At 37.8% G+C, this 27,405-nt stretch overlaps 2 protein-coding genes across 2 annotated transcripts in view; both read right to left on the bottom strand.

The window, feature by feature from the left end:
* HMCN1 (hemicentin 1) overlaps nucleotides 1-27,405 on the bottom strand; it is a 467,592-nt gene that overhangs the window by 162,325 nt on the left and 277,862 nt on the right. Inside the window, exons 31-36 of the mRNA XM_008072785.1 lie at nucleotides 16,765-17,043; nucleotides 15,969-16,250; nucleotides 15,190-15,298; nucleotides 13,967-14,136; nucleotides 12,683-12,837; nucleotides 8,774-8,897 (exon numbers count right to left, since the gene is read on the bottom strand). Of these exons, the coding sequence (XP_008070976.1) occupies nucleotides 8,774-8,897; nucleotides 12,683-12,837; nucleotides 13,967-14,136; nucleotides 15,190-15,298; nucleotides 15,969-16,250; nucleotides 16,765-17,043 (1,119 nt within the window). The remainder of the gene's footprint in view (nucleotides 1-8,773; nucleotides 8,898-12,682; nucleotides 12,838-13,966; nucleotides 14,137-15,189; nucleotides 15,299-15,968; nucleotides 16,251-16,764; nucleotides 17,044-27,405) is intronic.
* Nucleotides 20,454-22,516, bottom strand: LOC103275368 (histone deacetylase 1). The gene has a single exon (XM_008072784.2). It carries the CDS (start codon nucleotides 22,488-22,490, stop codon nucleotides 21,042-21,044), a length of 1,449 nt encoding a protein of 482 aa, XP_008070975.1. The 5' UTR covers nucleotides 22,491-22,516; the 3' UTR covers nucleotides 20,454-21,041.

Below are 27,405 nucleotides of genomic sequence, written 5' to 3' on the forward strand. Positions count from 1 at the left end.
CATGTTCTCACTCATATAGTGGACCTTGAACATCTATCGTAATACTATAAGAAAAGGATTGACAGTGGTGGGAAACTATGGGGGAAGAGGGAGGGGACGGAAAGTGGGATTAACAGTAGTCAATATCTGTCTGGGGATCAGGAGACACCCCTTATCAACAAGGGTGCCTGAACGATGCATATTTGTATACCTAACCCTTAACTGTACCCCACAATTTTCAAATTAAAAAATATTGATTTTAAAAAATTACAAAACATTGCTCAAAGAAATTAAAGACACAAAAATAGAAAAATATTCTATGCTCATGAATTGTAAGAATCAACACTGTTAAGATGTCCATCCAAGACTTAGAGTCTATAATACTGAATGATCTATCACAGAAACAAAGAACTGAGTATCACATGTTCTCACTCACAAGTGGACCTTGAACAATTATCATAATACTGTGAGAAAGGGATTGGCAGTAGTGGGAAACTGCCAGGGGACAGGGGGAAGCAGGATTGGTAGTAGTGGGAAACTGCCAGGGGAGGGGGGCATACCTCATCAAGGGTACCTGCATAATGAACATTTATATACCTAACCCTGAACTGTACCCCATATCTTTAAAATACAAAACTTTTAAAAAAAGATGTCCATCCTACCAAAGGCAATCTATAGATTCAACACATTACCCATTAAATTACCAACATCATTCTTCTCTGGCCTGGAAATGACAATACAGAAATTCATATGGAAACATAAACAACCACAAATAGCCAAAAACAACCCTTAGCAACAAAAACAAAGTGGGAGGTATCACAATTCCAGTCTTTAAACTTCACTATAAGGCTACAGTAATCAAAACAGCCTAGTATTGGTACAAGAGCAGGCATATAGACCAATGGAACAGGATAGAGATTCTGGAAGCAAAACTTCAATTTTTCAACCAACTCAACTTTTAAAAGCCTCCACCAAAACCACTGGGGAGAGGAGAACCTATTCAATAAATAGTGGTTGGAAAACTGGTTGACCACATGTAGAAAACTGAAATGGGCCCTCTACATATCACCACACATAAGAATCAACTCTAAATGGATCAAAGACCTAAAAGTAAAACTCCATACTCTAATAATCTTAGAAAACCCAGGAGACACCCTTAAGGAAATTGGAATAGGCAGTCAATTCCTGATCAAAACTCCAAATGCCCATGCCATAAGGGATGAGATAGACAAGCAGGACCGTATCAAACTGAAAAGCTTCTGCAAAGCAAAATAAACCATCAAGAGAGTGAAGAAACAGCCCACAGAATGGGGAAAAATATTTGCCAACTATATATCTGACAAAGATCTAACATCCAGGGTCTACAAGGAAGTCAAATATGCCTAAAAGAAAAAAAAAAAACAAACAGTTCTATTAAAAAGTGGGCAAAAGACATGAATAGACACTTCTCAAAAGAAGACATATGAGCAGCCAACAGATACATGAAAAAATGCTCAGCCTTACTAATCATCAAAGAAATATAAATTAATGCCACACTGAGATACCACCTAACTCCAGTAAGGATGGCCATCGTCAATAATTCAAAAAACAATAGATGCTGTAGAGGATATGGGGAAAAGGGAATGCATCTACACTGTTGGTGGGAGTATAAACTAATACAAATTTTATGGAAAACAGTGTGGCAATTCCTAAAAGATCTAAAAATTGACCTTTCATATGACCCAATAATCCCCCTTCTGGGGATATACCCAGAGGAACTCAAATCATCCTATGAAAAAGATACTGCACATGCATGTTTATTGCAGCATTATTCACAAAAGTCAACCATGCTGCTCATCAAACAATGACTGGATTTTAAAAATGTGGTACATATACACCATGGAATATTACAAGCCATAAAGAAGAACAAAATTATGGCTTTCACAACCAACGGGATGGATTTAGAGTCATTTATCTATCACAGAAACAAAGAACAGAGTCTCACATGTTCTCATTCGTGGACCCTGACCACCTATCATAATACTAAGAAAGGGATTGGCAATAGCGGGACATTGCCAGGGCAGTAGGGGTGGTCACATAATATCAATGAGGGTGGCTGATCTCAAGCCAGATGAGGTGGGGACCAAAGGGAGGCACAAACTTTACCTGTTTTGATGACCACTTATCTACCTAATCCTGAATGGTACCTCACATCTTTAAAATTAAAAAAAAAGAAGCTAGATACAAAATGTCACATATTATATGATTTCATTTATAGGAAATACCAATAGACAAACACACAGAGACTTAGATTAGCTGTTGCCAGGTCCTAGAGAATGGGATGGGGATTGACTGACAAGGATATGAGGTTTCTTTTTGAGGTGATAAATTAAAATTAGTGGAATTCCAGAATTACTTGGTGGTGATAGTGGTGATGTTATACGACTTTGTAAGTATATTATAAATCACTGCATTGTGCACTGTAAAAAAGTGAATTTTCTATTATATGAATTATATCTGTAATCTGTATGCAAATAATAACAAGTTCATAATTTTAAATGCTTAACTCAAGAAATAATCAGAGCATAAAGAGCACTCATAATTAATCTACAAAAATCTTTATAAAAAATCAGATAGTCTGATTTACTGCTTATTGTATTTCAACATAATTTTAATTTATAGCTTCAGAGGGCTGAAAAAAAAGCCAATTGCTGTTTCTATTCCAGAGTTAGAGAGCAAAATTATTGCTTAGAGTTGTTTGTTTGTTGTCTTTCCTAAAAGACTCCCATTAAGTCTTCTCAGTCAGACTTAGCAAACATAAGCTTAGTCAATTATTTCAGGTGTCCTCAAGGTTATCACCATTTAAAACATATGCTTTGGAAATGTCAAAACACAATCCAGCAACTAAAAGAGGCAAGCTGAAGATTAAAAACCTTGTTTAGAGCCGGGCTCGGTGGCTCAGCCTGTAATCCCGTGCCTTTGGGAGGCTGAGGTGAGTGGATTGCCTGAGCCCGCGGGTTCGAGACCCGCCTGGGCAGCGAGACCTCATCTCTACAATAAATCAAAACATCAGCCGGGCGTGGTAGCGCATGCCTGTAATTCCAGCTACTTGGAAGGCTGAGGCGGAAGGATCACCGGAGCCCAGCAGGCAAGGTTGCGGTGGCCGGGAGCGGCCACTGCACCCGACAGAGTGAGACTCCAACTCAAAAAAAAAAAAAAAACCTTGTTTAGAGAAACTCTTTGGGTATGGCTACTAGCACATGGGATGGACAAGAAATAAGTGGACTGGAAATCTACTAAACCTTGAGAGAATTGTTTGCCAAAGAAATTACATTCCTTCTTACATAAGCTTGTGATGATTCAATTCTCCATCGGTCTGCTCAAGCACCAGACAGAAAGAGGGTTTCAACGTAAGGGCACATAATAAATATGAGAAAAATCTGATTGATTTCTTCCTCATTTTGAGTTACAAAAGTAAATACAAATATAAATTTCATTATTCCCCTCTAACATTTAAATGTACAGTCTTGAATTTAGGAAAACACTATTCTAGTCAGATCATTAGTAAGGTAACAATATCTTATTATCTTATGTTAACAATAAGATGTCTGCATTTTCTAAACAGGAAGTTGAATTCCCTTCAATTTATATATATTTTTTTTCTTCTTCCAAAAGCTGTGTGCACATATCTTACCAAACCCACTAGAATCTTCTTGACACATTGTGAGCTAGAATCTGCCTATTACTTTAATCACTCAGGGCATGAATGGACTCTTGCAAATCCTAGTTAAATTTGAATTAATGTATAACTGATCTAAACGTAATTTTGGTGCGTTAACACTTCCTATCCATTGACATTATGAAAGAGTGAGAAATAAATTAACCTACACCAAGGAAACAGTAGACACCTGAACTGAAGTTATCCATTAAAAAAGAATAACAACAAAAAAACCCTACAACATTCCTAAGTCTCCTTTAGGCCATAAGTGAGCTATTAAACAACACAGAAATGACAGAGAAACCTTTTTTTGAGTGGGTGTTAGCAGATGTTAGCCAAGCAAATACTTTTTAAAAATAAAATAAAACTAAGGGGTGCTCTACTAATGTTTTTACCAGACAACTAATACAAGCCCAAGATGGTTCCTGTCCAACAGTAAAGGCAGGAGAACTTTAGACATATTTGTCAAAATGGTGCGGTAAGAAGGGCCAGAAGTCAAGTATGTGTTTTGCCAGAGCAGTCTTTTTGCTACCATTTATGGATGCTGACTAGGAACCAGGCGCCGGGATAACATTTTCACATGTAATCTTTCATTTTATCTGCACACAACCTCCATGACTATGGGGTATTATCATCAGCCTTCCCATTTTACAGACGAGGAATCTAAGTTTTAAAAAAGTTAAAATCTAAGTGCAATGTCTTGCAGGTGTTAATTGGCAGTATAGGGACCCAAATTAGAAGCTCCTGTTTAAAACCACAACATTCCACTTCTAGGTACTTCATCTTGGTTGATTTCTTCCTAGGAAATAATTGTGTGCAGATAAAATGAATGCTTGAGCTACCAGACTCCAAATAATAATTTGTTTGTAGAAACATCTGTCTCACTTTGCAAATATTTGAGGTTTAGACATAATTCCATAGTTGGTTGACAGAATGAGAACTTCCAGAATTATGAAATTTTGATGATCAAAAAAGACCACCTACTGAGGGCTCCTGCCTTTTATATTGGAAAGAACTCCCCCCAGAAAGCCCCATGAGATTGTTCCTCTTCTCATGATCATGATCATGGCTTGTTCTAGTCCAGGAGACCATATACCCTTACTTCAGTTTTTGGAAACATCATTTGAAATGATTAAGAAGAATGGCAATATCTAAGATCTTTCTCATAAGAATGGAAAATATTAAATCATTGGAATACTGAGTATCTTAGGATTGAACATTTTTGGATAACAGCTATAGTAAATGTGTGTTTGCTGAATGTGTTACCCATAAGTAAAGATTGAGATTAAAATAAATCCTAATTTTAGAAATAACTACAGGGTTGGTTAAATAACAACTGAACTAAATTAAATGATGATTGCTTCCCTATAGATTTTTCAGTGGTCTTCTTAATTATATATATATCCAGAATTGGATGCAATACTTTGGAAGCATTCAAAGAGAAAAAATATTAAAAAGAATAATTCCTCTCTTGTTCCTCATATTATGATTTCTATTACTGATTTCTAAGATTGATTAGCTTTTTTATGAAATCAAATTATTATATGTACAGTAATTGGGGTAATCCAAGTCCATTTCAAATATTCAAGTACTTCAATGTATGATGTCTTTAAGCCTCTCTTTTCACATTCTATTTTTTATATAGTTTTTCACATCATGTTAACTTGTCATTATAAACGCTATGGTCTTTTTGAGGTTTATCATTAACCATCACCTAGAAATTCCTACTTTTTTAACATCTCCAATTACCAATTATAAAGTTATTAACCCAAGGATTAAAGGGAATGGGTTTAGGTTTAAAGTCTCATGCATTCAATATGATGTTGCTGCCATGAATGTCAAGATGATATGCCAGCTTTCTGTCAGATGCCAGTCACATGCACTTGGCCAACCGCTTTTTCCAGGTTAATGACAATTAATTAGATTAGAAATTCACTCTATTATTTATTTTCCCTTCAGGGAGACAAATTGTTACCTAGACATGTCAAGGTCATATTAGGTTAAATGTTTTATGCTACGACTGTATCTTTTAAAAATTTTTTTAATTTTAATTTTAATTTTTTTCTTTATTTTAAAGATGTGGGGTACAATTCAGGATTAGGTATAGAAATGTTCATTATGCAGGTGCCCTTGTTGATGAGGTGTGCCCCTCCCTCCCCTGACAGTTTCTTTCAACTGCCAATCCCAGCCCCTCTCCCTTGTCAGTTTCCCATGACTGCCAATCTCTTTCTTACAGGATTATGATCATTATTCAAGGTCTGCTTATGAGTGAGAACATATGGCATTCTGTTCTTTGTTTCTGTGATAGATCACTGAGTATGACCGACTCTAAATCCATCCAAGTTGCTGCGAAGTCCATATGTTTGTCCTTCTTTATGGCTGCTTAATATTCCATTGTGTATATGTAGCACTATTTTTTATCCAGTCCAACTTTGATGGGCAGTATGATTGGTTCCACGTTTTTGCTATTGTGAATAGAGTTGCAATAAACATGCCTATGCAGGTATCTTTTTTGTAGAATGGTTTGAGTTCTGGGTATATTCCCAACAGAGGGATTGCTGGGTCATATGGAAGGTGAATTTCTAGTTCTTTCAGAAATCGCCACACTGTCTTCCAAAAAGGTTGCTCTAGTTTGCATTCCCACCAGTAGTGTAGAAGCGTTCCTTTTTCTCAGCATCTTCGCCAGCATCTGTTGTTGTTTGTTTTATTAATGATGGCCATTCTTACTGGGATTAGGTGGTATCTCAATGTGGTTTTGATTTGCATTTCTCTGATGATGAGTGAGGCTGAGAACTTTTTCATGTATCTGTTGACTGCCCATATATTTTCTTTCGAGAAGTGTCTATTCATGTCTTTTGCCCACTTTTTAATGGGGCTGTTTGCCTTTTTCCTTTAGGCACATTTAAGTTCCTTGTAGATCCTCATGACTATATCTTATCTCTATTCTGTGATTTGTATGAAGAAGAAGGTTTTATAGTCTCCCTCTGATTAAGCAGTTTTTAATAAACTCTTACAATAACTAACCTTCTGTTTCTCTTTTTTTTTCCACATTAATCCAGACATTTTCCAACCTGCTCCTGTTCTCTTTGATGATTTTCTATGTAAATGTGAGCCCTAATTATAACTCCTGTCAACTGACTTTTTGTTACAATATTCAGATTATGGGTTGACAGGCTTGTGTTTTCTTAGATATCATTCTGCTTTTTCTTTTCTGTTGCTACTCTTTGTTTGATGGGATACTTGAATCCTTTCACAGTCTCTGGTTTTCAGTCATTCTTGACTACACTGGCAAATCTCTATGCCCAGTCTTTAGTATCTGGGTCAATGTTTCTTCAAATACTGGCTCATAGACCACCTGCTTCAGAGATATTTCAGAAGATCTGGTGCTGAGCCCAGGAAGCTGTATTTTTAATTTGCCACATGTATGATTTTTATAAATACTGAAGTTTAAGACTTCTAGGCAGATTCTTGACAGTTCTGGAGACATATACTCTACTTTTCATTACAGAGCTTTAAGTAATTTAAGGCAGTCCAGAGAACAAAATATCCTTCTTTTTTTTTATAACACCTTATAGAATAGAAGTTAGAAAAGTTAACTGTGCTCATTCATTAAGTGCCCTATGAAGTGGGAGATATTTTACACAGATCACCTGTAAACCTAAAAACCACTGTGAAAGTCAGATAAATTAAACAGTTTACACAAGGTAACATGAATCATATTTAGCATGGAATTTGAGCTACAGTTGGCCTGACACTAGTGCCTGAGATGACTGCACCATACCATGTATCCCGCTTAACTTTTCTCTTGGTCAATGATAGAGACCAGATAAAAAACAGAAATTGATGGGAAAGGGGAGACAACTTGTAGAAGACTCAGGGTAGGGGAATAGGAAAGAGGAGAGAGAGCCTGCCCCTAGCACACTATTAGATGGAAGTGGAAGTCTGAGCAGATGCTAGGGATAGTTGTCAAAGAGCAATAGAAAGAGACAAAGGGCCTTATGAGGAATAAGGCAAATGCAAGGACATTTACAAAGAGCAGAGTCAGCCTGTTCCCAACCCACCAAGCATGGTGAGCCAACTCCAAAATGCTTACATTCAGATATTGGTCTTCAAATTATTCAGTGAAAGAATAAAGGCCCACATGGTTTATGCATGTAGCCATCCATAAATCAGGTGTCATATTTGGGGAACTGGGAAAATAATCAATTGATTTTCTGTATACATTTAGAAAACTGATGATTTGACTCTTCTAAAGAAAATTGGAAAAGGAGCAAAGAAATCAACATCCAATTTAAAAATTTCATTTACTTACAATTTATTTACTCTTCCATTTGTTAAATATTTTTTGACTGCCTACCTTATACCTGGAATTAAGCTATATGCTAGGGCATTGTTCTAGGTTTAATTCCTCAGCAAATGTGCAGTGAATATATGAATAAATGAATAAAGTAATAAAACATTGAGTAAGCAATCATATTAATTAGAGAAAAAGGAATTAACGTGTACATGAAAATCTTGAACAGCTTTCTGCAAATATCCTGGCTGAAGTAGGAAGGCCCAAGGCTCCAATTCTTGGCCTTTTCTGATGAGCCTCTAGAGATCTGAAGTCTTATATTCAAGGTCATGTAGTCTTTCAAGTTTCCTGTGATGCTGTAATATTAATGAGGTGCTCCACGGCTACCCAGGTTTTATTCCAGCACATAGGAGAAAACTGTGAGCCAAGGATAGCTTCTACTCACAAAATCGCATAAGGAGGCAAGAAAATCAAAGGCAAAACTAAGGAACAACACAGAAACTTCTGTCTTTTTAGCAAACTGTATGTAGAAAGTTATAGATTAACAAAATACAGACAACTTAAAACACAGGATCGTATGCTTATTTACAGGTCCCAACATGTCCAATGTGACAACCTTGGAAAATTGAAGATCTTAATATGAGCAATTATAATGAAACAATGTAAAAAAAAAAATCTAGGTTTTTTGGCATATCAACTAAAATAAACACTTTAAAAAATACTATAATTAAATTAAAATGCACCCACTATGTCTTAAAAAGCCATAGAAATATTCTTTTGTTAAAACGTGGAAATTACATTACCATGCACATGCAGTTGAATGTGCTGTTGTGTTTCTCCAGCCGCATTGGTAGCCACACATGTGTATCTGCCAGCATCTTCCAACAGCGCTTTGGCAATCTGTAGAACTCGACCAGAAGACTGTATCTAATTGGGAGCAGAAAGCACGAAAGAATTTTATACTTTTTTAGTTGGACTTGAAAACATTCACTGAGATAGAAAAATTCATTTAACTTTATAATATCTAATTATATTTTCATGCCAATATCTTAATTGTCTCTTGATAGATTAGAGCCAGATCACTTCATTGTGCACAAGGAAATAAACTAATTTGATTGAAAAGCTTTTCATATTTATTGGAAAACACAAAATAAAATAATATAAGGCCAGCCTGCTGGTATAGTCATAAAAAATCCACTGGATAAAATACTCTAGCACTGAACTATGAAGTATGTGATGAAAATTTAAGCTATTTGAAAAAACATGACCACATTTATATAACACTTCATAAATAGTTTTAGAACAATAATGTTTTTTGATTAAATGGTTATGGGGGCCAGAAAAATAAGAAAAAGGATAAAATATGAATGATGGAAATGCAGATACACTTCTTCGTGACTGTTTTTCCTTATTTTCTTTTAAATCCATTGAAACAGGCCTCCACCATTTTGACTCAGAGTTTATTCTTTAAAATGTATTATTCAGAGGTTACCAGTAACTTCCAATTACAATATCCAGTAGCCCATGCAATAAGGTTATACTCTCCTCTACCATCTACAGCATTTGGCATGGCTGACGAACTACTCCTTGAAACTCTCTATTTTCTGGGTGTTAACGATAAGCATTTTCTCAGTTCTTATTCTCTGACTTTCTAAGCAGATTATTTTATGGAGTCTGCATCCACTTCCTGTCCCACAATCAGAGAACTTAACTCTCTGACAGTTTCCATCCATGGCATCAATGAAAAACCCTAATGCAGTCAGGGGTAGCTTATATCTGTAATCCCAGCACTTTGGGAGTCAGAGATGACAGGATTGCCTGAGCATAAGGGTTCGAGACCAGCCTGTGCAAGTTGGTGAGACTTTACCTCTACTATAAATCAGACAATTAACTGGGCATGGAGAAGCGCATTTGTGGTTCCAGCTACTTGGAAGGCTGAGGCGGATAGATCACCTAAGCCCAGAAGGTTGAGGCTGCAGTGGCTGTGAGCGAGCCCCCACACTCCAGCCTGGGTGACAGAGTGAGACTCCAACTCAAAACCTATCTTAATACAGACTCTAAATTTACAACTTTAGCCTTGACTTATCTCCTGAGCTCTACACATATAGTTTGAGTCATCTGCTGAACAGGTTAGTACATCAAACTTAACATATCCATAATTAAGGTAATAAATTCTTTCCTTGTAGCTCTAAAACCTACTTCTCATTGCATGTTACCAAATTTGTTTGATGGCATCCACTATTTTTCCAGTCATCTGAGTTTTGGAGCCCACTTTGACTCCTATTAATTATACCACTGTATGTTTCTCAGATCCCATTTCCACAGTCACTGTGGGATTGTAATAGCTTCTTAACTGATGTTCCAGTGTCTTCAACCTCCCCAACTATTAATCTATCTTGCATACTGTTGCCAGAATAGTTTGTTTAAAATGCAAATTTGATCCTTTTACCAGTCCTTCAAAGTTCACTCATGGCTCCCCACCTTGCCCAGAATGAAATCCGAACACGGCTTAGCCCTCCAGGCTCACCACATTCTGACCCCAAATGATCTTCTCTCCAAACTCTCCCATGTAAACTCCCACTTAACCTATTCTCCATCCATACTGTAATAAACACATTAAGCAACACATTGATATATTTATATTCATCTCTGGGCTATTACACATGGCCTTTAAATGCCATAATTTATTAAGTTTCTGAACTGCGTCAGTCTTCTCTCCTTTTGTCTTCTTACTCTTTATTTTCTCCTTGGATTAATTCATCCATACCCATGGATTCAAATATTATTGATGAGCCAGTATCTCCAGCCAGATCTCTCCTTGGAGCTCCAGGATCATATATTCAATGATCTCTTTTAGGTTATCTCAAAGTCATCTCAACCCCAAAAAGTCTGGAATTCAAATCAGTTTTTTTCCCCCTCAAACCTCTTCCCCCTCCAGAGTCTCTTATCTCATTGGATGGCTCTATTACTAAGAGTCTTCCCTGAAGCCTCCCTCCCCTTCACTTCTCATAAACAATCTTTTACCAATCCCCAATGGTTTAACTAATACATAATTCTCAAACTTATCCACGTATTCTCATCTCCATGGCCAGCATGTGAGTCCAGATTTCTATCTTTTCTCTCTCCCAGACAAATGCAAATAGGTCCTAATTGGTTTCTACAAATTTACTCTTGGCTCAATTTATTCTTCAGAAAGGGTCTGCTTAACTACTTAAAATGCAAACCTGATCATGCCATTTCTCTCTTAAAACTCTTTTTTTTTTTTTTTGAGTTGGAGTCTCACTCTGTCGCCCAGACTGGAGTGCAGTGGCTGCTCCCGGCCACCGCAGCCTTGACCTGCTGGGCTTTGGCGATCCTTCCGAGTAGCTGGAACTACAGGCACGCGCTACCATGCCCAGCTAATTTTTTGATTTATTGTAGAGATGAGGTCTCGCCTAGTTGCCCAGGCGGGTCTCGAACCCGAGGGCTCAGGCAATTCACTCACCTCAACCTCCCAAGGCGCGGGATTACAGGCGAGCCACCAAGCCTGGCTCTTAAAACTCTTAAAGGTCTCCCATTGCCTTCAAGTAAAAACAAAATCATTAACCTTACTTAACTGCCTCCTACATATTCTCTGATCTCTAATACCACCCTTGCTCTTTTTCTTCTCACTGGCTGCTCTCTTTTACTATAAGTTGTTTGCCCGAGTACATCTCTGAAATGCTCTATCATACTCAGTTCTCTTCCTTGAATTCACCTATTTAACTTCTATATAGACTTCAGAGCTCTGCTCAAAGGCTTTCCCCATACATTTTTCTTGTGCTCGAAGACTTTCCTCAGTATATGTTCTTATACGTCTCTATGTTTCTCTTAAAATCACGCCGTTTGCAATTCTTTTATCTGATCACATGAGAAATGTCTGTCTTCCAGATAAACAATTGCTTACTTACACCACGTTTGAAGGCTACATACTAAATCCTTAATTAGCATAAAGGTTTGGAATAAGAATAATAAATGAACAGATATCCATCACATCTACTGGAAAAGAACACATCTGTCATTGTGGATAACTTACTACAAGTAAAATTCAAGCCCACATTAGCCAATTAATTTGATCCTAGCAAAATCTATTAATTGTGATTTTAAAATGCATCATCTAGATTTGAAATCTATCATCTATTCATCCATCTATTTATTGATTCAACAAATTTTCACTGAGATATAATTATATGCCAGGGACTATACTCAGTATGAAGGCCACAGAAGTGAACTTACTCACAGAGACTAATTGAGTCTTTGCCCTCTTGATGCTTATAAACCAGTTTTAAGAAATGTTTTCAAGATTTACTTTATTTATGTAAATATGGCTTTATCTTAATTTTACTCGATGGCGAATATATTAGGGATATATTGACTTACTAATGTTGGCATTCTTCATTCATGAGATATCAGTTTTTTGATAGCTAAATCAGACATAAAATAATAAAATCAATCACTACGTTAAATCAGTATAATCATTAAAGTTATTTGGTCTTTACCTAATTCCATTCATTAATTCAAAACATTAAATTAAATTCTATTTTTAAAATCTCTAAGGAAAAAACACTTTTGAAGATAAATTTTCTGCAAAATCTGTCCAATAGAAAAATCTACAATTAAGAATGAATAGTGTGATAGCTCCAGGAAGATCTATGTAGCTTTCTCAATTCAGGCCCATTAATATTTAAACTTACTTTGAGGTTTTCTTGAGCAGTGTTCACAGGTTGGTCATCTTTTAACCATGTAATGGATGGGTTTGGAATGCCATTGGCTATACACTGCAATGTGACAGGCTTGTACTTCACCACAGCTCTCTCAGAAAGGCCCGAGGACTTGACTGTTGGAGGAACTAGGTTTAAGGAAGGGAGATAGGGAATGAAAACCATAATCGCTATGGTCAAACACTTAAAAATGCATATACAAGAACCTGAAATTTTTATATTTAGAAAATAGTAAATACTTCCTCTAGCAAACAATGAAGTAACTTTATCCTATGCATTTAATTTATAATTTTCAGCACTTTTAGAGATTACTTATTCCTTAACTATGGATCTGCAATTCCACCAAGAATATGTAAAATGGATTTATGGCTACTGCAATCCACATGCATGTTTGCCTTACACCTTTTGGTGTTTTTTCCCAATCTATAACGATATTCCTTTTCTCTAGAATTACTTCATTAAGTCGGAGTGGGTTTTCAGTCATATTTATACTGCATGACTCTGCCCCCAGCAAGGCTGATTAAATGTGGGATAGTAACTTAATTTAAGTTGAGTCTACCAGATTTTTCCTTCAGGAATTGGAATTGAGACTGAGAAACAGGATTATTTACATTCCATCATGGGACATAGGGCTAATAAGTCAAGAAAACAGACTGCAGAGAATGAATAAATGAAGTTGACATTCACAGACACCTCTTCTTGGAAGCTTCCAAATGGCTCTCCATTTTCTCCCTTCCCAAGTTCTGCCTCAGGAGAGACACACAATACCCCAGAAGAGGGTTGCTTCTGTCACTAGAGTAATCATTATAATCCTAATGTGACAGTTTTGTGAATGTGCTTATGTATCCCAGATTCTGTAATTGCATCTGCAGTCTCCATTTTTGGAAACTACTTTGTTTACAATCCCTCCTTCTTGGACTAAACCCTAAATGCTGACACAATCCCTTTACTCAGAAGTTGCTCCCTGTCTTTTCCATCTTATTTGGTCTACTCCAAAGACCTTGCCATTCTGTGTAGAATACACATCCTAACACTTAAACCCTATCTAAATTTTATTCACATGGTGTCGCCTGGTTGAGTCTTTGTGTCATAAAGTGACTACAAATCGGTCATTACATAGCTCAAAATCATTTCCTTCATACTGCCTTCCACAATTCAAGATTTTATCAGGATTACTGGGCTACAATCTGAATTGGATCATAAAACAATGCATAAATGAATTTAAAATATAATGCTCCTGTTCCTTCTCCAGCATACCATGAACAGTCACTTCAAATTCCTTCTTACGGTCTCCAGCAATGTTTGTAGCCACACACCGATAAAGGCCTGTGTCTGACACTTGGGCCTGAGCAATAACCAGTTTGCGTCCATTTAGTAAAATCTTGAATCCATCCCTTTCATCAATTAGCTGACCATCCTTCAGCCACCTATACAAAAAGGCAAAAAGAAATCTAGATACGTATTTTAAATAAGTAGCTTCCTAGAATATATGTGTGTGTGTGTGTGTGTGTGTGTGTGTGTGTGTATTCTTTATTATGTATTTGCCTAATTTCTTAGTTGCTTACTATGTAAAATAAATAGTAAATGGAAAAGAGAAGAAAATAGAAAATCTAGCCTAACACAGAAATAGTCATATTGTTGGAACCCAATAATTGCGTGTTGAGTTGTTCAGTCTTCTAATTTTAGGCTGCAAAAAGAGGCAAGAGCTCCTAAATATTACTCACTTCAATGTTTAAATAATATAAACATACACAATCTTAAAACATCTGTACATAAAACCCTGAAATTATACAGTATTATCTTTTTATGTTTATTGTAAGTTATCATGTTCTATTTACTTTTATGATCATGTGTGACCATATCTGATTCCCTCAGTCAAAATTCCTTTGCATATCCCATAGGAACTTGAAAATGAAAGCTAAGTATTCAATAAAAACTTTGTAAATGAAAGAATGATAAAAAGCACTAGCAAACATATATGCATGTTAACTTCCTCTATTTACCTAATATGTCTGGTATACTTATTTTTATTTAGTAGTTTGTTAAACATTTCAGTACCTCAGAATAGTCTGACATTGATACTCCTTACTTGACTGCCTCTATAAACTGAAAATGTAATTTCTAAGACTGTATGTTAGAATTCCTCGAATTGAGCAAATTTAGGTGTCCAATGATTATCCAGTAGATGTTGCCTTAAACACGGAGTATGTATTTTAAAAGATAAATGTAAAGAATATAATTTTCGGAAGGCTGAGGCGGAATGATCGCCGGAGCCCAGCAGGTCGAGGCTGCGGTGGCCGGGAGCGGCCACTGCACTCCAGTCTGGGCGACAGAGTGAGACTCCAACTCAAAAAAAAAAAAAAAAGAATATAATTTTATATAACCACTTTTTAATTATATAGAACATCTTTCAAGATAGCTATAAAACTCTCAAATCAAAAAAAGTGGGAGGTATTTAGAAGACATACCAAAACCCTTACATGATAGTTGGTGAGGGAGAACCTGTTACCGGACAATCTAGCTCCAGTAGATTATTAACCATCACAATGAAGTAAGATGTTTCATCTCCTCCCTCTATAGTCGGTGGCACTAGAAAACAACAGGGATATAACATGCATAGAAATGTGTACAAGAAAAAGCACACCATCATATAAAGCAATACTAATACTTTAGAAGAGCGATAAGTATCATGGTAGTTTGCTACATGAGGAAGACTTGAAATGTATTGTAAATACAGTTTACAGTAAATACTTGCCATGATCAATAATTGTACTTTCATTATATCATGGATATTTCTCTGCCTAGCACCATGGGAGTGCTGTCATCTGATCATACAGTTGATTCATATTTTACATTTTTTATTTTCATAAGAACAAAATAAGGAAATCCCTAATATTGGGAAATATTCCCAAGATGATTTCCCAAGGCCCAGAGACTGTTTCCTGTTGTCTGACACAGTGCTTATGACAGGAGACCAAGTTTGTTGCTCACTGCAATCAAACATTGTCATAGATGCTACAATGAATCTATGCACATGCAAATACCAAGTGTACCCATAGAAGTCAGTGGAAGATTTATGTGAAAGTCTAGATCATGGGACTCCAGTGATAAATCCACCTCTTGGTAATGTGCAATCCAGAGTTGAACAGATAAATATACCTTCTTTAGATTGTTTTATTATAGCAGAAAAAAAGTATTTAATAAACCAATCAAGTTTTGCTATGAATCTGAAAAGCCAGGTGGTAGAATCCTTATTTACCCAAGACGTCAACTTCATATTTGATTTCCTTTTCTCCTGCCACACTGGTAGCAACACATATGTACTGTCCCCGATCAACTTCTTGGGCACTCATGATTTCGAGTTTCTTCCCACCAGCTTCAATGAGGATGTTGTCACTGGTTCTCACAGGCACCCCGTCTTTTAACCAAGTGAGAATGGGAGGAGGATTTCCAGCAGCTTTACACTCCAGTGTCAGTGAATGAGCAATAACTACTTGCTTATTCAAAGATGTGGTCAAGTCACCTTCAATCATTGGAGGAACTAGGAGAAAAATAGTAATATTTCAGGAAATTCCTTGTGTGGTCACAGAACACATCCTAATGAAATAAAAGGTAGATTTCTTATAAAGTTTGACCATAGACAATACCTACATGCTCATCTTTCCCTAAGCTATTGAGGAAAGAATTTCTTGGTTCAGCTGATCTGCAACCATTCTAATTATTCTGGAACACTCTGAAATGTCTGGCTTATAAAGGACAAATAGTGGAGAATGATCTTAGTCCTAACAAATACCTTAACTTCTCCACAAGAACCAAATGGTCTGGAGGCTCCAAGTACCACGGTCAAAGGGAGGTCAAATAAATAGACCACTTCTTGCTAACTCTAGCTTTTATAAATATTTTCCCAAATCATGGAACTAATTCTTCAACTTCCCATTCATGCATACTGAAAAAGACCAAATCCATCCAGGCTAATACAGTGAACAAACTGGATATCAACATATTAGAAACCATAGGCAGAAAGGTATATATTTCAAGAATATATTTTTCCTTACCATAGACATCCACGTGGAATGACTTTTCAGCAGTGCCAGCAATATTGGTTACATGACATGTATATGTTGCTGAGTCAGAGACCTGTGCTCGAGGAATATGAAGAAATTGTCCTTTATCAATATAAAGTGTTTGTGCGCTAGATATAACTGGCTGGCCGTCCTTATACCAAGTAATGGCAGGCATTGGAAGTCCCCGTATTTCACATTCCAGTTTAATTATGCTGTTGATCAGTGCTGATATTTCTGTGGTGACATTTCCTCCTTTAATACTAGGTGGAACTACAAAAGATTTCAGAACAAAAGTAAGTCTTCTAAGCTTCAGCATCTGTCTCAAAATCTTAAATGCTACTGATGTTCAAATAATGCATCTAAAGTAGTCATGAATTAAAGACAATTAGGAAATCTGTGATTTGTCCTGATAATTAGTTGCCTGTCTTGTCAAAACAATGTTTACCTCCCCGTTGGGTTTCCGATTTCAGTAAAAACAGAGTCACAGATTCAATTTCAAGGACTCATTTAAGATCAATAGATCATACTAGGGTAACTAAGCAAGTTATGTTTAACAATCAATGCAAAACAACCTCAAACCTCACTCCGAGTAGATAAAGTAAGTTTGAAATAAGGAACAAAAATGTCAGATGCAGTATAACTGCAGACCCTGTCCCCAAGAAACACTAAAGGTCTAAGTGCTTTTAAAACCAGCTACTGATATTAGCTATGGAGTTTTTAATTTTTGCTTCCTGCTATTTTTTTTTTTGAACTGTCAGGAGTTCATTCACTCAACTTTGCTCTTCTAATTGGCTACACGTGTATCTTCTACAATTCAGCAACTATATGCTTGGTCTCTCACATCACATGAAGATTGTACTGGTGGAAAACAACTCAAGTCACTCAATCTCAGCCACATATTCCGAACATGGTTATTCCAGGATTGTGCTATAATTGCAAAAGTTTAAAATAACTCAAATGGCATTGTCTAAATTTGAGTATCAATATAATTTTAATAAGTTTTTTTATTTTGGAATAGAATATTTAGTAGAATGCTTTTCTGATGGATAGGTGAGGATTATGGGTTTTAAGACACAGATCACAGAGGTGAAGTATCATTCTCATCATATCATACACATGCTTCAACATGACATCACTGAAACGTTAACTTTGGTAACCTAGCTAAGGCAGTTTTTGCCAGGTCTCTCCACTGTGAAGTTACTTTTTTATTCCCCCTTCTTTTAAAGGGAGTCACTATTCTCAGCCTATAAATATGAGATAGGGAGTTATGTTCTACTTCTATGAAGAGAATCGCTACCTACATGATTTGTCTGGAATTCTTCTGTATGGAGAGATGTCTCTCCTCCCCAGTTTATTTATTTACTCAATCATTTATTTATGTCAGTATGGACTCATGGAAACTTATTTGATACTTTAGGTTAAGCCGATACCACATTATTTATACAGTTTTGGCCATTGGGAGCTCTTTCAGATGGCTTTTATGTCCCTTTAATATGAAGGAGAACCAAAAAAACCCAGAATTTGTTTATAAAATTGTATATTTATTCTTACATGTCTAAACTCAGTCACCTTCAAAGTTCTCTTTGTTTGATACAATACTCTTATCGAGATGCTCAAAACAGTTTTTGAACTTGTCAATTTTGATGTCTTTTAGTGCTTCAGCCATTTTTTTGTTTCACTTCTTCTTCAATGGCAAACTGTTTCCTTTTGAGGACTTTTTCCTCCATGGGAACAAAACAAAGTCACTCAGAGCAAGACTGGGCAAATAGGGAGTATGAGGCATGGGCGTCATGCCATTTCTAGCCAAAAACTGCTGAACACTCAGTGCAGCATGGGCTGGTATGTTCATAAATCACCCATCATGAGATGGGCCAAAATGTAGAAAGAATCTCCAAAATAAAGTTTACTGAAGCCGAAGGTGACCTCTCACAGCAACACTTGCTGGTACACTGATACTGAGGAGTTCCTAGAACACTTACCTGGGGGCGGGGGGAGTGAGAAACCTGTACTACAAGGGGCTGGTACTCCAAAATTTAATTCCGGTTTTTTGGGGTCTCTCCTCATATATTCACATCTTTTTTTTTTTAGCACTTCTTTAATTTCTGGTCCTACTATATATGCTTCTGGTTCATCTTATATATTCCCTGTCCCAGACTTAGAATTAACCACTTCTCCAAGGAGCTTAGTCCCTTTCAGTAGAGAAGGATATTCAAAAACATGACCTGAATGCCAAATAGAGTACCTTAATATTTTTTGGTAATCATTCTTAGAAATAGTTCACAGTAGCAAACATTCATATACACAGTTTTTTTAAACATCTAATTTTAGATAAGATTTATATTTATATTGAGGTGAATTTGATGATAAAATAATTTTCCTATAAGAACATTTACTGTAAAGACCAGTGGTCAGCAAACTGTGACCCACAGGCCAAGAGATGCTGAGCTAAGAATAATTTTTATATTTTTTAATGGTTGGAAAAAAATAAATGAGTAATAATATATCATGTCATGTAAAAATTATATAAAACTCAAAGTTTAGTGTCTATAAATAGAGTTTTATTGGGATATAATCACATTCATTCAATTGCATTCTGTTTACAGCTTTCACTTAACAATGGCAGAGTTAGTTGCAACAGAATCCAGATGTGGGGTTATGCTTGCTTCTACTGATGCTAAGCTTACAATAAATTTCAGTGGCATAGTTATAATTTGATAGCTTTCAAATGCTATGCATATCACCATCCTGTAATTTTTATTTTATTTATTACCAGTGTATACTCCTCATGTCAAAACAAAAAGAGAATAGTGGGCTTCAAATACCTCATTTTTTAAGGCATATCATAATGTAGAGTATATTGTTATCAAATTACATGGCAAATATTGTATTTATTTTGCAATAACACTATAGCTGTTCTAATAACCAATGCTAGACAAGGCAATCATCCCTGTAGTACTATTTTTTGTTTTAGAGCAACAGTTTGAAAAACTAGAAAATATGAAATGGAATGTTTTAGCATGGCAGAATTTCTTCACAAAATACAAAGTCAAAATGAGGTTACAACTAAACCAAGTTTCTCAGTAACTCATTTGTTAGCCAAGCAAGGAAAGCCATTTACCAATAGTGATTTTATTGAATCAAGTATGATTGCAGTAGAAAGAAATGTAGCCATAGAAAATTGATTTGTCAGAGAACAATTAGAAAATCAATTATTTGAGAATCCTGAGAGCAACATCAATAACATTCTTTTTTAAAAAGACAACTGTATCTGAATAGTATCTGTGACTTTTTACAAATTGACATATGTTACTAATATTGCTTAGTTGTTCTTATTTATTTGGGGAGCCAGTACCAACTGTGAAAAACCTGAAGAATTAGTCTCGAACTGCAGTCTGCATATAACTGTTACAGACAAAAATATTTTTAGAGAAGTTGAAAAACACTAATTAATTACAACCTGAAGTGGAATCTACTAAGATTTATTACAACTGATGGTGGCAAAATTATATGTGAAGCAAAAAAAAAAAAAAAAAAAAAGGCTTAGACAAGTTCACAAAGCATATTAAAATGTAAGGTGTTAAAGTCTATGTGTATTCCTTGTATTATTCATCAGCAAGCACTTTGTGCAAAATATTCACATGTTATTGAACTAATAGTGTTAATGGTATATATTTTTTTTTTATAGAAATGTACCATTTTATTACAAAGCGTCTCACAAAAATGAAATAGTATCTCAAAAAGGAAACTAGACTACCAACCTCCACCTGCAGAATTGGGGGAAGACGGGGCAGGCAGTGTGAGTTTCTCGGCTCACTTGAGGGCAGTGGGAAGGTATGAGAACAGAACCAGTCTAAAAATGGCTGATGTTACTACCTCAGGAGCCTGAAAAGAACCAGGGTCCTTGAGGACCCAACCACCCCTTCCACAATGCTCAGTAAAAAGGGCACCTTTTCAAAACTATTAAACAGGCACTTGGCATTTCTGGATTTTTGTCTTACAGTTGCATAAAAGTGTATCCCACCCAGCCCTGGCACCCTTTATGGTTCAGAATTATTGACTAGGGAATGACGGGTGGCAAGGGCGCTACTAGAAGAGTCCATCTAGCATAGCGTCCCTGGGCTCAGGATCCTGGTTTCTGTCGAGTCTCTGGGGATATTTATATTTAATAAATTTTAATATAAATACACAGAAATAGAAAATATAAAATCTGAGGGGTTGGAGAAGAACGGTAAGGGACTTGGCAAGAAGCCAGAGCTGGAGAGGTCTGCTCAGGCCAACTTGACCTCCTCCTTGACCCCTTTGGCTTCTGGCTTCTCCTCCTTGGTTTTCTCCTCTTCTGTGACCTCTTTCTTCTCCTCTGGGTCCTTTTCTTTTTCATCCTCTGTTTTGACTCTCTTGGCTTTTTTGAAGTTGGAAGAGTTCTTGCGGCCACCCTCTCCCTCCTCATCTGAGTCGGAGAACTCTTCCTCACAGGCAATTCGTTTGTCAGAGGAACAGATTGAGATACGCTTGTCAGGGTCTTCTTCGTCCTCGTCACCACTCTCCTCAGGGATGGCATCCTCAGGAATCGCCTGCATTTGGACCCCAGGTGCGTGGGGCAGCATTCTCAGGTTCTCAAACAGTCGCTGTTTGATCTTCTCCAGGTACTCATTAGTATTCTGGTTGGTCATATTGGATGGACTGATGTGGAGTTTGAAATCTGGTCCAAAGTATTCGAAGTAGTCGTTATACGGAAGCTCATTAGGGATCTCTGTATCCAGTGCCACAGCTGTTTCATATGTCCAGCATCGGGCAACATTACGAATGGTGTAACCACCTCCTCCCAGCATCAGCATGGGCAGGTTGAAATTCTTGACAAATTCCACACACTTGGCGTGCCCTTTGATGGTCAGATTGAAGCAACCTAACCGATCCCCAGACAGGGAGTCTGAGCCGCACTGTAAGACCACTGCACTAGGCTGAAACATCTCCATCACTTTGGACATGACTGGCTTGAAAATGGCTTCATAGGACTCGTCATCAATTCCATCTCGGAGTGGGTAGTTAACAGCATAATACTTGCCTTTGCCAGCCCCAATATCCCGTAGGTCCCCAGTTCCTGGGAAGTACTCTCCATATTTATGAAAGGACACAGTCATGACCCGGTCTGTGGTATAGAAGGCCTCTTCCACGCCATCGCCATGGTGAATATCAATGTCAATATACAGCACCCTCTGGTGATACTTTAGCAGTTCCAGGATGGCCAAGACGATATCGTTGACGTAACAGAAGCCGGATGCCTCGGACTTCTTTGCATGGTGCAGGCCCCCAGCCCAGTTCACAGCGATGTCTGTCTGCTGCTTATTAAGTTTCACAGCACTTGCCACAGAGCCACCAGTAGACAACTGGCAGAACTCAAACAGGCCATCAAATACTGGACAGTCCTCACCAACGTTGAATCTCTGCATCTGCTTGCTGTACTCCGACATGTTATCTGGACGGATGGAGCGTAAGAATTTAATGTAGTCATCGCTGTGGTACTTGGTCATCTCCTCAGCATTGGCTTTGTGAGGGCGATAGATTTCCATTTTTCTGTAGAGACCATAGTTGAGCAGTAAATTGTGAGTCATGCGGATTTGGTGAGGCTTCATTGGGTGGCCTTGTCCATAATAGTAATTTCCAACATCCCCGTCGTAGTAATAACAGACTTTCCTCTTGGTGCCCTGCGTCTGCGCCATCTTGCTCGCCGCCGTCCCTCCCGTCAGTCCGTTAATGGTATATTTTATTTGCTCTTATGGAGTTAACATCATCAGTTCCATGACTTTTTTTCAGAAGTATAACTGAATATCCTTACTTTTCTTACCACATTGCAGTCAATGTCTTAGTGGTGGTAAGTATTCACTGCAATTTTTTAGCTCAAGACTGAGACTGAATTTCTTACTGAATGAAAAGAATCATTCTTTAACACTATTATTGAATACTAAATAATTTTGAAAATGAATTTTACTATAAACTTGATGTTTCTAAATGAATTCAACCAAAAATTACCGGACAAAAATAAATGAAAAATGTATACTATGGTAGTCACTCTGTTGTTTTAATCTCAGGTAATGTCAAACTGCTTTATACATTATCCAAGCTGTCAAAAGTTCAAACAAACTATGAGATCTCTATTCCTCCACTAGTTTGCAGTGGACATATTTCTAAGCTTAAACTACATTCTAGCAATGTTTGTCAGCCCTGGATGCAAATGCAAAGGAAATTTTCACATTTAAAATCTATTTTGGGGGGAGGGTGTGGTGGCAAGATGACTGACTGGAGACGTCAGATGACTGCCGCTACCAACACGAGTCTAAAGGGGAGATCAAAGTTGGCTCTTTGGAGGTCTGCCTGGAAATTCAAGCTGAGGTTTGTCAGATGGACATCTAGGGATAGAGATAAGGGTCAGCTCCAGGCGCCAACCACCTCCAGGATTGGCCTGGTGTGGGATCAGGAGAGCACCCTTGGAGAAGAAAGCAGTAAGTGAATAGGAGAGTTTTTTCACACCTCTTACAAATGTATGCCAGAGTCCTAGTCAGGGGACAGTCAATCCTCACCCCCACCCCTCGCAAACTCTACCACACTGACCAGGTGCAGAAAAACACCCAGAATTAGGACCAAGATATTGGTTAGGTCCACAGGGGACCCAGAGGTCTCCAGATCCCAGTGGGTCCCATCTCCAGCAGCCACCAACACTCCCATGGAGAGGCCCCATGAAAGCCAGCCTGCAGGAGTGGCCTGTGTTTCATGGGTTCTCCCCACTCCCTTCCTCTCCAGCCCCCAGCTGGGGCAATGCACTGGGAAATGACTTCGAGAATATTTCACCAGTAGCACCAGCGTTTGTCCCAGTTCAGCGCTGCGGATTCAGCTTGCCCTTGGGAGACCACCATCACTCCCTTACTCTTTCCCTGGAGAAGGGTGAAAATTAGGAAGTGGGACACCTATGTGACTTCTGGAAAATCAGGAACTATGGAGCCCAGGTGAAGCAAGGCTGTCCCACCAGTTTATGCTTCGGCGGCTGAGCAGCAGGCTTCTCCTAGGTGCGGGCAGCACAGCAGAGGGGGCCTCTTACACCCACCTAAACATCTGGGCCTGAGTTGAGCCACTGGACCTCTCCTGCCCTCCTGCCACCTGCCCTGCAATCCTGCTGATGTGACATGTGGGCTGGACAAGGAAGCATGGGAGCTTCCAGCCAGCCAGATCCTCTGGTGCTTGTGGTGGAGGAAGTGGAAAGCACCTGATCTGAAGGAAAGGACTTTTACCACTTGTCAGACCTCAGGTGAAGGAGTGCCAGCCAGTTTTCCCCCAGGTTGCCACCCTCCCTGCCACCTATGCCCCTTCCTCAGGAGGGCCAGAAGAGGGAGGTCAAGTCACCAGACAACACAGTCATCCCAATAATAGCAATTTTAACAAATAAAAAATTACAAAACAAAAAATATTAATAGACAAGACTCCTCACAGATGAAGAAGAACCAGCAAAAAAATAAAAAACCCACCACCACCACCAACAACAAAAAAATACACCAGCAATATCAAAGCAAATGACTTAACCACAAAGGGTCTTCTCAGATCCCAAGTAATGAAACCTAGTCAGAATAACCTGTTCTGGATGACAGACATAGAATTCAGATTGTGGGTGGCAAAGATACTCAAATAGATCCAGGAGAAAGTGGACATCCAAATCAGTCAGGCCATATAAACAGTACAGAAAGTAAAAGGTGGCCTGGCCATCCTAAGAAAGAACCAAACTGAACTTCTGGAAATGAAGAATACTCTCCTAGAATTTCAAAACACGATAGCAAACCTTAATAGTAGAATTGACCAAACAGAGGAAAGATCTCAGAGCTTAAATATTGAATTAACCCAATGGGCCAAAAATAAGGATAAAAGAATTAGGGAAAATTGTCAAAGCTTATGGGAGGTCTGAGATTATGCAAAGAGACCAAATCTATGGCAGATTGGCCTTTCTCAGAGAGATGGGGAAACTGAGAACACTCTGGAACAAGCCTTTCAATATGGTATCCAAGAAAAATGTCCTTTATCTTATTAGAGAGCGGGCTGTGCAGCAAGAAATTTAGAGAACTCCTGTGATGTATTACATGAGAAGAACATCCCCAAGGCACATAATAATCATGCTTACAAAGGTGAGCAAAAAAAAAAAAATCCTAAAAGCAGCTAGAGAGAAGGGACTGACCACTTAGCAAGGGAGACCCATCAGAATTACAGTAAACCTCTTAGTAGACCTTATAAGTCAGAAGGGGTTGGGGAACCATTTTTAGTATCCTTCAAGAAAAGTAATTCCAGCCAAGAATTTCCTACCCCACTAAACTAAGTTTCATTAATGAAGGAGAATTAAAATCCTTCCCAGACATCCAGTGCCTAAAAGAATATGTCCCCTCCAGACCAGTCCTTCAGGGTATGCTGAAGTTCTAAACACAGAAATAAAAGAACCATTCCACCCATCATGAAAGCATAGGTAAACACAGTTTACAGACCATATAAATCAACCACAAAGCCTAGAACACAAAGCAGCTTCTTCACAACAATATGACAGGAACAAACTCCCACATATCAATAATTAACTTAGGCCAGGCGCAGTGGCTTATGCCTATAATCCCAACATTTTGGGAGGCTGAGGCAGGTAGATTGCTTGAGCCCAGGAGCTTGAAACCAGCCTAAGCAACATAGCAAAACCTCATCTCTCCAAAATAAATAAACAAACAAACAAGCAAGTTGGGAGTTGCACCTATGGTCCCGTAGGTACATGGTGGTCTGCACCTATAGTCCCAGTTACTCAGGATGCTGAGGTGAAAGGATTACCTGAGTCCAGAAGGTCAAGGCTTCCATGAGCTGTGATCATCATGATCATGAGACTGAACTCCAACCTGGGTAACAGAGTGAGACTCTGACTAAAAAAAAATATTAATAATAATTAACTTAAACTTTAGTGGACTAAATGCACCACTCAAAATAATCAATATGACAAATAGGATAAAGAAAGAGGATCTATCCTCCTGCTGCCTTGAGAAAATCCATATCACTGTCAATGATATCCACAGGTTTAAGGTAAAGGGTTGGAGAAAGAGCTTCCATGCAAAAGGAAAATAGAAATAGCTATTCTTATATCAGATAAAACAGACTTTAAATCAGTAAAAGTTTAAAAGGACAGCAACAGGCACTACAAAATAATAAAGGGCTCAATTCATCAGCAAGAAATATTCATCTTGAATGCATATCCATATAGGAGCACCAAGATTAATTAAAAAATTACTAGTTCTTGTAAGAACGAACATAGACAGCCATATAGTAATAGTCAGAGGCTTCAAACCATTAAACAGATCATTGAGGCAGAAAACTAACAAAAACCTGGAACTCTAACTCAACAGTGGACCAATTAGATCTAACAGATATCTAAAGAACACTCCACCCAACAACCATGGACTGTGCATTATTCTCATCAGCAAATGGAACATACTCTAAGATCAACCACATACTCAGCCATAAATCAAGCATGAACAAATTTCAAAAGACTGAAATCATACCAAGCATCTTCTCAGATCACAACAGAATTAAAAATAAATATCATCACCAAAAGGAACCTTCAAAAACACAAATACATAGAAATTAAACAACATGCTTCTGAATCACTCTCGGGTTAATACAGAAATCAAGACAGAAATAAAAAGATTACTAGAAACAAAAGAAAACAAAGATACAACACATCAAAACCTCTAGGATACCATGAATATGATGCTGAAAGGGAAGTTTTTTTTGTTTGTTTGTTTTGAGTTGGAGTCTCACTCGGTCGCCCAGATTGGAGTGCAGCGGCCGCTCCAGGCCACCGCAGCCTCGACCTGCTGGGCTCCGGCGATTCTTCCGCCTCAGCCTTCCGAGTAGCTGGAATTACAGGCGTGCGCTACCACGCCCGGCTGATTTTTTGATTTATTGTAGAGATGAGGTCTCGCTGCCCAGGTGGGTCTTGAACCCGCGGGCTCAGGCAATTCACTCACCTCAGCCACCCAAAGGCGCGGGATTACAGGCTGAGCCACAGAGCCCGGCTTGAAAGGGAAGTTTATAACACTGCATGCACACATGAAGAAAAGAGAGTGACCTCGAGAACACAGACTGACATCACACCCAAGGCAACTGGGAAGACAAGAACAATATAATACCAAAACTCGTAGAAGGATGGAAATTATCAAAGCTGAATGAAATAAAGAAAAGAAAAAAAAAAAAAAGAAAGAAAAGCTGGTTCTTTGAAAGGAAAAATAAGATTGACAGACCCCTGGCCAGATTAACAAAAAAAAGAAAGAGAAAGAAAATTCAAATAAACACAATCAGAAACAAAAAAGGCGATGTTACAACTGATCCTGAAGAAATACAAAAGGTTATCAGAAATTACTATTAATGTCTGTATGCAAGTAAGTTAGAAAATTTAGAAGAAATGGATAAATAAACCCCAGTTCCCTCCTCTTTTATTTTTATATAGTTTTGATTTCATTTTCATAATAATTCAAGCTTATTTCAATTTTTTAAAAATAGTTTTTGATTTTCTTCCTTAAAATATAATTTAGTTTCCATTATCATGAGATTGAGGAATAATCCATGGACATT

This window comes from Carlito syrichta, unplaced genomic scaffold (assembly GCF_000164805.1).
Source record: "Carlito syrichta isolate Samal-C Ts95f unplaced genomic scaffold, Tarsius_syrichta-2.0.1 Scaffold315407, whole genome shotgun sequence".
Taxonomy (NCBI): Eukaryota; Metazoa; Chordata; class Mammalia; order Primates; family Tarsiidae; genus Carlito; species Carlito syrichta.